General features: G+C 31.5%; 3 protein-coding genes across 5 annotated transcripts in view; 1 reads left to right on the plus strand and 2 right to left on the minus strand.

Moving 5' to 3' along the window:
- The window catches only part of LOC122403823, a 57,494-nt gene extending 50,394 nt beyond the window's left edge, over window positions 1-7,100 (minus strand). For both annotated transcript variants that reach the window (XM_043407575.1, XM_043407574.1), the window contains exon 1: window positions 6,811-7,100. The gene's annotated coding sequence lies outside the window, so the exon portion shown is untranslated. The remainder of the gene's footprint in view (window positions 1-6,810) is intronic.
- A 586-nt stretch (window positions 7,101-7,686) lies between these two features.
- Window positions 7,687-9,595, plus strand: LOC122403814 (EARP and GARP complex-interacting protein 1). The gene is made up of 6 exons (XM_043407556.1): window positions 7,687-7,880; window positions 8,079-8,304; window positions 8,394-8,614; window positions 8,680-8,861; window positions 8,965-9,261; window positions 9,336-9,595. The coding sequence occupies exons 1-6, from the start codon at window positions 7,839-7,841 to the stop codon at window positions 9,496-9,498; spliced, it is 1,131 nt and encodes a 376-aa protein (XP_043263491.1). The 5' UTR covers window positions 7,687-7,838; the 3' UTR covers window positions 9,499-9,595.
- LOC122403815 (RNA-binding protein pno1) lies at window positions 9,544-11,035 on the minus strand. Of its 2 annotated transcripts, none has more exons than XM_043407558.1 (4): window positions 11,017-11,035; window positions 10,527-10,647; window positions 10,324-10,413; window positions 9,544-10,241 (listed from the first exon to the last, which is right to left on the minus strand). In XM_043407558.1, the coding sequence occupies exons 2-4, from the start codon at window positions 10,623-10,625 to the stop codon at window positions 9,714-9,716; spliced, it is 717 nt and encodes a 238-aa protein (XP_043263493.1). In that variant the 5' UTR covers window positions 10,626-10,647; window positions 11,017-11,035; the 3' UTR covers window positions 9,544-9,713. The 2 variants fall into 2 exon arrangements, with proteins under 2 accessions (XP_043263493.1, XP_043263492.1); XM_043407557.1 differs by lacking the exon at window positions 11,017-11,035 and adding an exon at window positions 10,748-10,867.
- Between the last annotated feature and the right edge of the window lie 3,494 nt (window positions 11,036-14,529).

Consider the following 14,529-nt stretch of genomic DNA (forward strand, 5'->3'; position numbering starts at 1 on the left):
CCTCCGACTAAATTAAATATTTTTATAAAGCCAATTGAAGAAAAACGATTACACTTTGAAAATAATTTCTACCTTTGATGGATATAGCGTTGATAACTGAATTTTTTTTTCTGATTGTACACAAACCTATGCAAAACCGACGGTCGATGGTCGACACTTTCTTAAGCCACTCGGCGGCTTGTTATTTCCATCCCGCTTTTGACATTGAATTCGCGTCGTGTGCCGTCGGGAACAAAAGACGATAAGACCGATATCGCCGTGCCAGAGCAGAAAACACGAGAAACTCGCCTACTTGAATACGAAGACGAGAGAAGCCGCGTTTGAAGACAAAAAGCTGCCAATATCGTTGCAGAACGTTTCAAAATTTCCCGCGTTCGACGCTTTGACAGAATGGAAGCGCGCAATGGAAACGTAATAATTCGATTACCTCGACATCAAATTTACCAAAAGGGTTGGAAGTTGACAGAATAACGTCTATACATGGTCCATTGCCCCTTATCTTAGCAATTCGATGCCCATTTCTACGTTTCCTGCAACAGCGTTTCATATTTCTATGAAAATATGGCGCAACTGCTCCGAATCCCCAAACACTGGATATATTCGTGTCGATCTGCAATTTAGAAATAAAATGGCGCCAGAAGTTTTGTACGTTAATGTCAAGGGACACGATACCAATTACGAGAAAAACAGCACTTTAGCATTTTTGCTCGGCGAGAATAATAAACAGTTTATATATCTCACGCTATAAAGAAAAGTAACTGTATATATTGAGAATATAATCATCACCATATGGTACACGCACCATATGGCAGCATATGGATCACGAACTCAATACATAAGTCGAAGAATTTCGTTTCGTTGTCTCTTATTTCACGTAAACTATTCCATTCGTCTAATCGCGTTTACGTGTAAGTTTTTCAACTCTTCGAAACGTTGGTTTCATGATATTAGAAGCATATAACCAAACGTAGGAACGACTTTTGAACGAATTAAAACGAACGTGACAAGAATGTCTTGTCTATGAATCTCTGGCGCAGAAAATTTAATTTTGTTCGAACGAGGCTTTCTAAAATAGTTTGGAAACCATTGCTCTACACCATTAAAATACTCCCGGTGAACTAGGCTGGATTGTCTAACCGTGTCTCCTGTCTTTTCGAAACTCTCGCGTAGATTATAAAAGGCTGGACAGGAAAACAAGCACGGAAAATGTCACGGCCTTTTCTCTCAGCCTCTCGCACCGGCAACGCCTGTATAAATATGTGGGGTTAAATCACTTCCTTGGTGTCCCGAATTTCAAACGCAAAATTATGTTTCAACATCTTTGTTGGAGAATCACAATCGACGCTGTGAAATTGATACACAAGTCAGCGAAAATGTAAATTCATTTTTCCTAATCACTTCAAAGCATTACCTAAACTATGTAACGGCCATTGTAAAATGTTTAATGAAAATGTTCCACTTTATGAACAGGTTAGGTTAGGTTTGGGTTAAGTTCTTTGCAGTCCTTCGTAAAATGTTTAATGAAAATGCTCCACTTTCTGAACAGATTAGATATTACTTCGCTTTAATTCCCCCCAATTTTGATGCCAGAAAAGAATTAATTGATAGGTCTGTCAATGTCGAACAAAATAAATTTCCCCCAAGATAAATTTCTCATCTTTTTCTAAGACAGTAACTTAATCGCGAACAAATAAATAAGTAATTTATCAAATTGATCCTCGGGCAAAAAAGATGACGGAAACAGCAGTCAAAGGCTACTACGGGTGTACCGTTATACCATCCCCTTATCGGTTCTTACAAGAGATAAACGACACGAGAGAGGCGAGATAAGAAGCTCGAACCAAGAGAAAGAAATAATTTTTTATCTAACGCGTTCGAGACTATTATCTAGGAAGAAAAATGAAGTGGGTGCTTGTGTACTTAGTTCCAAAGTAAATGCACTTTCTGCCGCGTTGGACTGCACGACAGAATCTGCCGTTCGCACGGCCTACTGCGATAAGGGAAAGAAATTTCTGCACGCGACCACGCGACAGTATTGATTAAAACGAAACTTGAGGTTTGCAGCGTGTTGTTGCACCGTCTGTGTGCAGTGGAAAAAAGAAAGAAGGTACAACGCGTTGTTCGAGCATCGACTACGAACAATTTTTCTCGAATAACGAACTATTAACACTAAATCCACCATTTAATTCTACTGGTACTCCATTTTTTTTATTCGACCCTCTATAACCCAGCGTGACACAAGTCGCGTACCTAGTGCATACCTACATTTTTTAAGTCTAATTTAATCCTCAATTATAGTTTTAAATTAATAGGATGGGTGCAGGTTTTGTTAAAATTCTTAATAGTATTGATTAATGGGTATACAGTATAATAAGTTTCAAAAGCCAAACATAATTCGAGTTAGGGTTAGGTTTAATATCCGATTATATATTTTGCCTAAGTTTTGGTGACTCTTAATAGACGAGGAATGCATTAAGTTGTGTAATAAGCGCTCCTCGAATTTTTCCACGGCCTATCGTCGTAACATTGAAATCGTAAGAATCGAAAATAGATTAAGCATCTCACAGTTCTGTCCAACTAAAGTCAACTCATGCATACACTTTATTCTTTAACTTCTGCTTTGTATTTCCTTCGAATTAAAGATTTTTCATACCCATTCCGTAGATGCCAATTTTCTTCTTTTAAACATAGAAACTATAGAAACATGGAAAGTGTCTTCTATCGGTTGTCCGGTACTATGCCCAGATAAGAGTTTTGCCCATCTTTGTCCGAGAGGCACCAAACATTTCTGTAGACGCTCTCGAATCGAGGCGTCAGTGGCGCAGCCACAGACCCTCGCGTCACGCAGATCGTGAATCTGTCCCCTAATTGCGAATCGTTTTTTACAAGAAGGGGGGAAAAAAGGTGGATCGTTTTTCTTTAACAGGCTGTTCGTCATCTGTTGAACAACTGATACGGCTGAGATCGGCCTGTGATCGATCTAGCGTGGACTCTGCTGGCTGCCATGTCGGCACTGAGCTGACCAACGCGTCGGCAACGAGGTCAGACCAAAAGTACGAAAACATCCCGGACCAATCAATTAACCCGAGCCCGCTGAAACAGCCTCAATGGAGATTCAAACGAAGAGAATCGATGGCTGTGCCACTGTGTAGCGTCGTCGTGGGTCACCGCTTGCCAAGCGGTTCGTTTCAACGCACGAGCCCAGTGAACGTAACGCGCCTGTGTCTCTTCTTTTCTTCTTTTTTAGCTGTTCGAGGGACCTCGGAATCGAACGGTCGACTTTAAACGCGTTTATACCGGCGACCGTTTCTAACCGACGACATCAAAGATGGTTAACGTCCTTGATATTGAATTTTTACTTCCCGACCACGAACGACAGAAAACTACAATACAAGAAATTTTCACGGTTCTACGTAAGTTTTCAAAAACAATGAACTTCTCGTAATACATTGAGTACCGAATTGCTTTTAAATCGAGTGACCACGGAACTCCAAAGTTTCATTAACAAAAATGAAATAAATTTCTTTTTTCTTTTAACACTTTCACTGCCACGTCATCCATATATGAGTGACAGGATTTACCATTATGATACTAGAAAAATTAATTCTCAAGTTAAGAAAGTTGAGAAAGATAAATTTGGATGGAATTTGTGAATTTTAACAAGGTTACGAAAATAAGTACTGAAATCAAATTTTAGGTTATGTATAGCTTACAATGGTATAAAATCAAAATTTTACTTTTTTAGGTTATGTAGCTTGCAATGGTATAAAATCAAAATTTTACTTTTGCAGAATATTACACGATTTTGATCTGGCAGTGAACGTGTTAAACGAGATACATGTTTTTAACAGGATTCGAAAACTTTTATAGAAAAAGCAATACATTTTAATAAATATCTTCAAAAATGTATATTTTCCAATCTATTTCGAGATGGTATACAGAAAAATGGTAATAAAGTACATTTTTCGAGAGAAACTAAAAACCGTTAACGTGCTTACGAACAAATTACTTATTCATTACGTCTAAATAATTATACAAGAAAAATTATACGGTTATTCATTATCGTTACGTTCTAAGAAGAATATAATGTACTTCGCGAACCTCGAATTATTTGGAATTCAATAAATGGATTATCGACTTAACAAATTACAATATGCAATAAATACACATTTAATTTATGTGCTCATGCGTGCTTCGTTCCCCTTGAGTAATATAACTGCACCATTACTCTGAGGAGAGATAAATTACACTCAATTTCCTTTTTGCACGGTAGATACGTTCCAAAGAACACCGTGTAAAAGAAGACATATTGCATATACTAAATACAGAATTTGATCTGTAACTTTCGATAATCGAACAAAATTTTATTCGAATAATAACACCAATTACATTTTATAATTGAAATTTTTATTTTTATTTAACGAGTAACGCGAGCAAACAGTTATTTATCTTTTATTCGTTATTTGACCATATACCATTTGCACTAGTCGAACGATGACAGAGATTAATATTCATAATAAATATTCCAAGATGTGTAACTTTGGTTCCTCGTATCTGTACACTCAACGAATTTTTACACCTATTATTTTACATATAGCAACAAGGGGATTGTCGACTACCACCCTGTAAAAATAGATTAAAATTCAAAGGGGAGAAGTTGAGCTCTCCCCTCTTAAGATCCCGGTTAGCGCTACCCCGTTTTAACGTTTCGTTATAGCACGCTTGTGCAAACGCTCGATAAATTGATAATTCCTCGAATTCTCCAGCTTCAAGCAATATCGAGGTATGTGATTAATAATAATAATTAATAAGCATGATATTCCTTAATAAAAGTTCAACGCTGTTCCAGTCATATTTATGTTTTCACCTTTCTCTATTTACGTAAGAGTGGAATGACCCTGTTTGGAGCTGTTTTGTTTAGCGCTCTAAATTCTAATAACCAATCCTGAACATTAACTGGATTTTTACTATCTATTTACACATTATACATATCCTTTTTGGGATACTGATCAAGAATTCGCTTTCTCAAATTCAAAGTGGCGAATCCAATATGGCGGACAAAAGTTACAAACAATATTTTCAATCGTATATCGTTAAATCTGAAGGAAAACTACAGATTCTGTGAAAAACACGATGTCGACGACCACTTACTTCTTCGGATGACTGATGGAGTTAGGAATTTCAATGAACGGATAACCTAAACGTTTTCGTATTCACGTGTTTGCATCTTTCATGGATGGTTTGCATCTTTCATGGAAAAATAAATGATTTCATCTATTTCCGTACAATTTAGTAAAGAAAAAAATTATAATTCATATTACACGTAACGAAGAAATAATACTTAGTCTAATCTGCAAATACTTTTGTACGAGACAGTATTGTAAACGGATAACTGTACACGAATCTTGCATCCAATTTCAATAGGATGAAAAACGCGTTTAATTCTTTCGAAAGTATTCCAACATAGATTGCAGCATTGCATAAACTAGTAGCTGTTACAAAAGTAACAGACTATGTTTTCAACGCGTTTATCAAAAAAGAAAACGAAGACACCATTGCACTATACTATGAATAGTTACGTTAAACAAAAAAGTGTCATTGCTAAAGGTTAAGGAAGATTATTATTATCGACTCGATTTAACCTCGGAATAAAATTATAAAAAAAATTTCATTGCCATCGCTGGCAACATAAGAAAATGGGGATTGTATAAAAAATATTAACGCTTGATTCGCTGCGAATATTTTATATTATCCGTGATGTATAATGAAACAATTAATGACAAAAATTAAAAACAACTTTTCAAATATATCAAAGTTCCAAATAAATGGTAATTTTACTTTTACTAAACAATTAAATTAATTTTCAAGTTCCAATACATATAATCTTTTATAATTATTTAATGATCGAACAGTAACATAAATAAAAATCTAAATGTATCCAGAATACGAAAGTAAAATTGATAAGACATATTTTACAGAAATATAAATATCAAATATCATATTATCAATGAATATAAATAATCATGGAAAATTTGAGTAACGAAAATCGATTTATATATTTAATAAGACATTAATAATTCTGTACCAGCAATATTAAGTTAGATCCTAGAAAGAAAATAAAATATCATGTAATCTCCTAGATGGTTTTTGAAAAATCAAATTTTACTCAAAATAATCGTATATATTGTTAATTTGATTTTATTATACTCGAGTTATATTAAATTTCTTCTACTCGAATGGAGAAATTGTAAACAAATTTTTTATATCACTTCAGCACACAACAATGCTGCGTGCACTTGTCAATTTCGTCGTTTGTTTCATGTTGCAAATGCACTTGTTAGAATTATTCAAGAAAATTTTCATGAAATATAAAGATAGTAACACCATCGATAGTTACATCGACGATCCTCGTCTAATTGTTCTGAATTTCAGTCAGAGTAAAGTATTCGCATGAATAAACTAACAAGAATCGTCGCGATAATCTCAGGAAAAGCCACAAATCACGATACATATCGGTATAAGAAGTGGCGGCCAAATTGTTAAAACTATCGAACCTCAATTTATCCACGATCAAACTACGAAACTCTCAAAATCACATTCTCATTTTTCTGTTTTAGTCTTGCCTAATTCGAGTACGTAACAGACGTGTTCTTAGCTGGTATAAAAACGAAGGAAAAAATTAAAAAAAAAAAGCACATGAAAAAGAAACAGGTATCCCACGATTTTGTAGCAGTAAATTAGATATAGACGATGAAGTTTGCCACTGTCAGTCAAAAAACCGGTAAAACAATGTGACAAGCGATTACTTACAATTGATGTTGCAGGGTCAGCATGATTTGTTCAAACAAATAAATACAGATACGTGCATTTGTGCGAAGACGATACGAAAGCACAGATTCGTGCCCGGTCATTCAACGTTAGCACAAATTTAACGAAAGTCTATGAGACGGCGGCCAGTTTCTAAACTGCATCGGCACACTGAAATCGTACGAACGCGCACTTTGCGATACTTTTGTGTACGAGCACAGCGAATCCCGATAGTCGCTCACGTTCGTAACACCACTCCGTTTGACATAATTTGTCTGGTGACCCCACGGCTGGTTACTCGTCGGCTGACGCAAAGCAACGCAGGGAGCTGCTAATAGAGTGGTGGGGATACGGCAGGGATAACGAAAATATGTAGATGTCCTTGCAGTTCGTTAGTTCGAAGGTAAAACAGAGCCGTTGATTGGCCAGATATCTCTCCCCTCTGTTTGCACGGTTCACGATTTCAATGAAGTTTCCTACAACACACGTGTTAAATTATAAATAAATCTTTCTAACAGATAAATTTAATGCTTGATTTATTAATGGTCTTTTAATTATTGAAAGAATTAAATTCTTCGCTTGTTTAATACATCTTATATAATGTATTTAATTCAGTACAATCACGTATATAGAATCACATAATTATTCTGTACATAATACGTTACATCGAGATGTCGAGCAACAATTTATTAATCAAATAATCTTGTATTAATTTGAATATTTTCTTTGACATTGTTTTATATTCGTGGAAGTTATAATTTTTCGTATCGTTAAATATTTTATATCCAATTGTACACTTTATTAATAATTAATTAATAAATTTGTATTATAACAACGTGGCAACAGTCGGTTCAAGTTCTTTAGTGCCCTCTAGCTGTTCTTCGTTCTTAAATGTGACATATACATTGATGCACATGCAATATGCAGTTGTGCTATCGTAAACTGTTGTGACAGATCGTAGGGTTAAGTTACGATTTTATTGTAAATAAAGGTTTTTCTTATTTATTCTGAAACAGGAATTGTATCAAAAGATGGAAAATGATAGCCCTGTAATATACGGACTTGAATTTCAAGTATGCAATTAAACATGACAAATGTTACAACTATTATATGTTTTTAGTTATTTACAAGAAATTGAAATTACATTAATGAATATAATATTTACTAGCATGAGAGAATTCGTTTCTATAAAATGTTATGAACATTGCAATTTATAACATAAAATTGCTAAATCTATTAACAATAGTAACATTATTTTTGTAATATTATAGACAAGAGCATTGTCTGCACAAACAGCAGAAACAGACATTGTTAGATTTTTGGTAGGAACACAGTCATTAAAGTTTAATAATAATCAAGTTCATTTGGTGGAACTTAATGAAGAAACAGGTAGTTTAAAGACTCAAGTATTTCATCATCCTATTGGGGAAATTTGGTCTTTACAAGCATCACCCACAGATCCTAATGTGTTTATAACATGTTATAATAGTTTAAGCGGTAATTGTGACTGAAATTATTTTTATTAAAAAAGTAATACAAAGGATAATGGAACAGAAAAATCAAATATGTGTCGCATCTTCATTTAGATGACGGTAGTTGCCAAATGAAAGGAGCTATTTGGAAACTACCAGAATTAAAGGAATATACAAATGATGTTGAAGATCTTAAAAAAGTAGCAGATATTAATACGATACCATATGGTTCAGATCTCAAAACTATCGCTTATCATACCATTGATTCAACAAAAGTTGTTTCAGTTGTAGACAATAAATTCATATTATGGGATATAGCTAATAGCGAACCACAGGTAATAATAGTTCTTAATTTACTATTAAACAAATTTATTTACCTTCTATCTTTTATACTGTTTAGGCTACAACTATTGGTACTTTAGCTAGTAAAGGTCAACCACGTTTTACAAATGGAAAATGGAATCCTCACAATGGTTGCAATCAATTTGTCACACTAAATGAAAATAATGTTCGCGGATGGGACTTCAGAAATCCTTCTGAACCATCTTGGACAATTTTGTCTGCTCATTCTCAAATTATTAGGTAATAAGAAAAGTCATTTATTATTTTCTATTTGTCGATTTAATTTTTATAGATCGTCTATAAAATAAAAAGCAGTTTAGTATGACATCTATTTTATATTTAGAGATCTAGATTTTAACGCAAATCGTCAATACTTTTTATCGACATGTGGAGATGATGGGTACATGAAATTCTGGGATATTCGGTCGCCTACGGAACCAGTGTTATCTCGCATAGAGCATTCACATTGGGTTTGGAGTATTAGAATTAATCGTTTTCATGATCAATTGATTCTAACTTCTAGCAGTGACTCAAGAGTAATATTATCTAGTATTGCATCAATATCTTCAGAATCATTTGGACATACAGTAACTCCTGAAGATGACTCTACACAGAATGACTATTCTTGCAAAATATACAAGTAATTATAATAGTTTGACTACAGAGTAAAAATAATACTTTCTAAAATGACGTGAAATATAATCATATTTCCAGGTTACATGATGGAGTCGTATGTAGATATGAAGAACACGAAGATAGTGTTTATGCAGTTGAATGGTCATCTGCAGATCCTTGGACATTTGCATCATTGAGTTATGATGGCAGATTAGTCCTTAATAAAGTACCCAGGAAATACAAGTATCAAATACTTCTTTAATTTAAATTTGTATATTTATATAAAGTTAAATAAATTTTATATATATCAATTTGAAAAGTAATTATATTTATTTGTAACTGAATGCAAATATTTTGTTCGCAACACGTATAACAGATTTGAAAAGTCTTATTTTAAAAACCACTTACACTTTTCTCACATACTCTGTAGAAGAAATTTATTGGATATTAACCTGTACTTTATTTATATTATATATTTTATAATCGTTCTGATACTTTGCTTGCTACATTTCTTAATTGCCCATATACTTTAGAAGGCGGACTACCCAAAATTAAGTTACATATAGCCCTTCGTGCAACTTGTATGTTTTGGAAAGAACCAAGTATATGAATTTTACTATCTGCTAAAACAATTCTAGTCTTTGTTACATTTTCTATCGTAAACTTAGTCCTACCACCTTTTCCAGCTAATCTTCCGATCGCTCGAGAGAGATGATCTCCTTTTAAAGGTTTTACATCTTGAATTTCAAATGTTTCTACAAATAAATCATCTAGTCGTAATAAAGCCAAGGCATCTTCTATTTCAAACCCATAAATAAAAGCCTTTACAAAATCAGCCCCCTTTTGTAAATTAGCAATGTCGGGAGTTTCTGATTCTGTGCGTAACTCTACATTTCGCGTTTTTAAATTAAACCTTATTTGCAATTGTAAATGTTCTACAATAGGTGTAAATATTTTCATCCAATTTTCTTTCAGTGGAGTATATCTATGTGCAGGCACTGGTATCTGAAAATATTTTACATTATTTTAATAACAGTATAAAAATTCAAAACAACTTATATTAACAAAATTAAAATACTGCATTTACCTTTCTTTGTTCTCCACCTTGTACATTTCTAGCCTTTTTTAAAGTTGTATGTGGTTTCGTTTTACCTTCTATACCATCGATTACTTCAACCTGAAAAAATATATGACCAAAGATGCAAATCCATTGAACGAGAAAAATAAAATATTTATTATGTGAATAATAAATTTATATCTAAAATAGTTCAATATAACCTAACTTTATACCTCCATATGATCGTTTGCACGTCGTTTCTTTCTTTCTTTATGCTCCATGACTTTAGTTGTTTCTGAATTATCGTTTATCTTTTTCTGATCTATACTCATTTTTATAGAAATTATTTAGTTACTACAATACAAAATAAATGCTTTATTAAAACACCGGAGCGACCATGACCATGTGTCCTACCCCTTAATTGCGATTTGGTTACGACATATATTTATAGTACCTTGGTAACCCAGGTAACACGAATTTGTGCCTTATGCACAGATAAATTTAACAATTTAATTCATTAGAAAATTATTAAGACTGATGTAGTCCAAACACTCGTTTACAGTTATAAACAAAATTGTACAGAATAAAGGAAATGATCATATTGAGGTTCAAATAAAGCTATTTCGATATGGCCTGTTTTATTGGAGTTCAAAGATTCGATTCTAAATGAAAATTAATTTTAAGATCATTGCAAACTATGCTAAATTCAAAGAAAGAAAACACTATCTACCTTCAGCATATTAAAGATATCTACCAAAATGCAGCAGAAGGGATTTTACAAGAAACATTTAGGTAAGAAGGAAGATAATTTAATCAAAGTGTTTAATGAAGATCAAATAAAGTTCTTAGAAATAGGTACACCCAAAGATCATGGTGTCAGGTGATAGTGGTGATACTGTAATAAAAGATTTCTGGATATACAGTTACTCCCAGTTATATTCGTACACTATAATGATGATTCACTTTACAAAATGAAAAGAAACTTATTTCTTATGAATTGAGCTTTTATTTTTAAAATTGCTATAAATTCATTTGTCATACATTAAGATATTTATGGGTTTATATTTTAATAAATTAAAAAAAAAATTTATCAACGGTTATGCCACGTTGAAAACACCGGTTCTCGTTTGATTGATCGCTTGGTATCACCAAGTATTATTGATTTTTGTATATTGTTTATATTAGTATACCTCTTTATAAGTTTTGTAACTGGACATTACAAGCCCGTTAAAACGTTTGGTGAAAATAAATAGAAAAGAATTCATAAGAAATAAATTTCTTTTCGTTTATACTGAATCACCATTATAATGTACGAATTCAAGTGGGAGTAATTGTACCATAGTTTGTGGTTCAAAAGAATATAAAGAAATTCCGAAACAAAATTTACCATATCCTAGCATTAGAATGTTAAAAAAAAAGATTTAAAATTTCAACCATACGAACATCTTAAACTCGACTAGAGTCGAGTATGGTGATGATTATGAATATTTAAAATGAGTGAGCGTCTAAACCGAACACACCCTATGTAAACTTTATAAATGCATACATTATAAATGATACTGAAATTTTTACTAAAAGATAGTAAACTGATTATCTGATTGGAAACTTGTCAGTATAACATATATATATATATATCATCATCCGATATAACCTCGAAGATAACATGAATGATTTTTGGTCTGTGTTACGTTTCATATATATTTTAAAGAACAATCTTTATAAAATTATTAGTACGTTTTTACTGAAATGCATCAGATACTGTAACTATACACAACTTTGCTAAAATAGCATAGAGATACGATTAGCGTATATTTTTACGTCAACTTCTATTATGTAGTATATAAATTTACTAAAAAGTTTTTACATTTCTTATAGTTTATACATCACAGTAACATATATGCGTCAGAAATTATAAAAGTGACATAAGTAACAAATTTGAAAATATTTAATTTATTTCTTGTTTTGTGTTACATTGATCTATACTATATCTATATGCGATATATAAAATATATGTCTTAGGTCACTTTTTTAATTACAGACATATTTATTTCCCTAATTCATTCAAGTGTATGAATTATATTTGCAGATAATTTGCATTTGTTTGCTAATTATGAAAATCGTTCAAAATGAATGATAAATATTTATATAGTTTTGTAAAAAAAAAATACCAATTTGAAAATATAATTATACAATTAATGGTAGTAATAAAACCCAGCAGATAAACACATTGATCATCGTGCTACATACATATGTATGTCAAAAAGTTCCAACAGCTTCACTTACATCGGCACGTTGCATTATAACCATTTTAACGATGATCGAAATATAAAAATTTTATTTATGATTAAACACTTCTTTTAGACACGTTTTCAGATAGAAGCAATTACATTTCGTATTACAACGATCTGTCAGCATTTATATTATTTTTATTTATTAATTTCCTTCCTAAATGGCATCGGAAAGGCAAGAGAAAAAACATATCGAGGACTTCGATCATAGTAATGATGAATCTTGTTTAAGCTTTATGACAATTTATATAGTATCCAAAAAAATTCAATTTCTACAAATCGAAAACGAACAAACAATCGGATTATATTCTTTCTAAGAATTATATGAATATTTATTAATAACATTAACAATTACTTAAATAAGACTATCAAGAAGTTAAACAGATGCTTTATAAAAAAAAAAAAGAAAATTATTATTACTTTTATTTCTCTTCATAATGATTTGCAAGAGTTTTAGACTACAAATTAATGTCATATATGTATTATTTCAAATTAGAGATGTTTAATAAAATAATTGAATGTATTGAGAAATTATTTTTTTATACATCATTAGCAAACTTTAATACATAGTTTGCTTTAAAATAAATGGGTCTATAAAAATTTATGTAATATTAGATATCTTTGACAGACAAAGATGTATGAAATTTATGAATTCTTGTAATATAATTAGTAACTTTACTTACTGGACGTAGCTATACATAAATATTTAAAATAAGAAAATTCTTTACTTTGTACATGTTGACATCTTTCATAAAATATTTTAGAAAAGAATTTGTATTAGTAGACATGTTACTATATAGTTTACTTTGTTATATTTCCTTATGAGGTGAACACAATGATGTAATCATAATATTAAAAATATACAGAAATATTAACTTGAATCTTGTATGGTATCTTTTAAATTTAAGGGCTTTAGTAGCAAGTGTTTTTAAAATGCTGTTTACTTTCCTATCACAAAGTGATTATCGTAAAATTAAAACTGGAAAAATTCATACAACTACAGAATGTATTTCTGTATTATAAATGGTGGTAAAACTGTTTTGATTTGACAAATATGCACACAGAATATTAGAGTAATTCATGAAACTGGGTATGATACAAAATAAGCAATTGCATTTTTTATAACACATTTTTCATTATCTTTTAAGTCTATGGTAATAATTAATAACAAGAAAAAAACCTTCTTCATCAATGTGTCTACATTAATTATTAAAAGGTACAATTAGCAAATTACTATATTGTGTATCCACTTTGTGTAATAATAGGTAATAATATAATTATAATATTTTTTTTATAATTATAGCGTGATTTTCTTTTCACGTGCTCAATCGTTTTCTACAAATATAGTATTGTATCTAATTTTTTATATTTATATATTTATATATTTATATATCCAGTTGGATTATTATCAATTATTTACTTTTACTGCTATTTATATCAATTAACCGAATACTAAAAATACAAATGTTTGCATATAGCAGGTTTTAAAGTCATCAAACTTCATTTGTAGCTGGTGATCTTAAAACGCACATTCATGTACATGATAAAATATTTGTGGCATTGCAAACAAAATTAAGGAGCTTGTAATGCATTCGTTACATATATGTATAAATGGGCACTAAAGTGAACATTTTACTTGGCATAATTATTATAGTCTGCACAAAAACGGTGGTATGTTAAATGTGTTTACAAACCACACTATAAACACCAATTGTTTATTGAGCATCACAAATACACCATTTTTTTTAATTGTGTTGAATATCAACAATTGTTACATATTACAACCAACCCATGATCTTTGGTGTATAAGTATTATTTTTATTACAATAAATACATACTATATGCAATTATATGGCAGACAAACTTTAGAAGCTCCTTAATTATGTGAACATGCGAAAGATTTACTTATCTTTAAAATATTTATATTTACACACAAAACTTGGTTTGT

Source organism: Colletes gigas, unplaced genomic scaffold, assembly GCF_013123115.1.
Source record: "Colletes gigas isolate AHSC1104 unplaced genomic scaffold, ASM1312311v1 Colletes_gigas_Sc00076, whole genome shotgun sequence".
NCBI classification, from domain to species: Eukaryota; Metazoa; Arthropoda; class Insecta; order Hymenoptera; family Colletidae; genus Colletes; species Colletes gigas.

Excerpts from the sequence above, each read along its gene's own strand:
- LOC122403815 (XM_043407558.1), bottom strand. The coding sequence starts at position 10,625 with ATGAGTATAGATCAGAAAAAGATAAACGATAATTCAGAAACAACTAAA. Across the intron at positions 10,414-10,526 it reads GTGCAAACGATCATATGGAG|GTTGAAGTAATCGATGGTAT; the intron begins GTATAAAGTTAG and ends ATATTTTTTCAG. Across the intron at positions 10,242-10,323 it reads AAGGTGGAGAACAAAGAAAG|ATACCAGTGCCTGCACATAG; the intron begins GTAAATGCAGTA and ends AAATATTTTCAG.
- LOC122403814 (XM_043407556.1), top strand. The coding sequence starts at position 7,839 with ATGGAAAATGATAGCCCTGTAATATACGGACTTGAATTTCAA. Across the intron at positions 7,881-8,078 it reads TATACGGACTTGAATTTCAA|ACAAGAGCATTGTCTGCACA; the intron begins GTATGCAATTAA and ends GTAATATTATAG. Across the intron at positions 8,305-8,393 it reads ATGTTATAATAGTTTAAGCG|ATGACGGTAGTTGCCAAATG; the intron begins GTAATTGTGACT and ends ATCTTCATTTAG.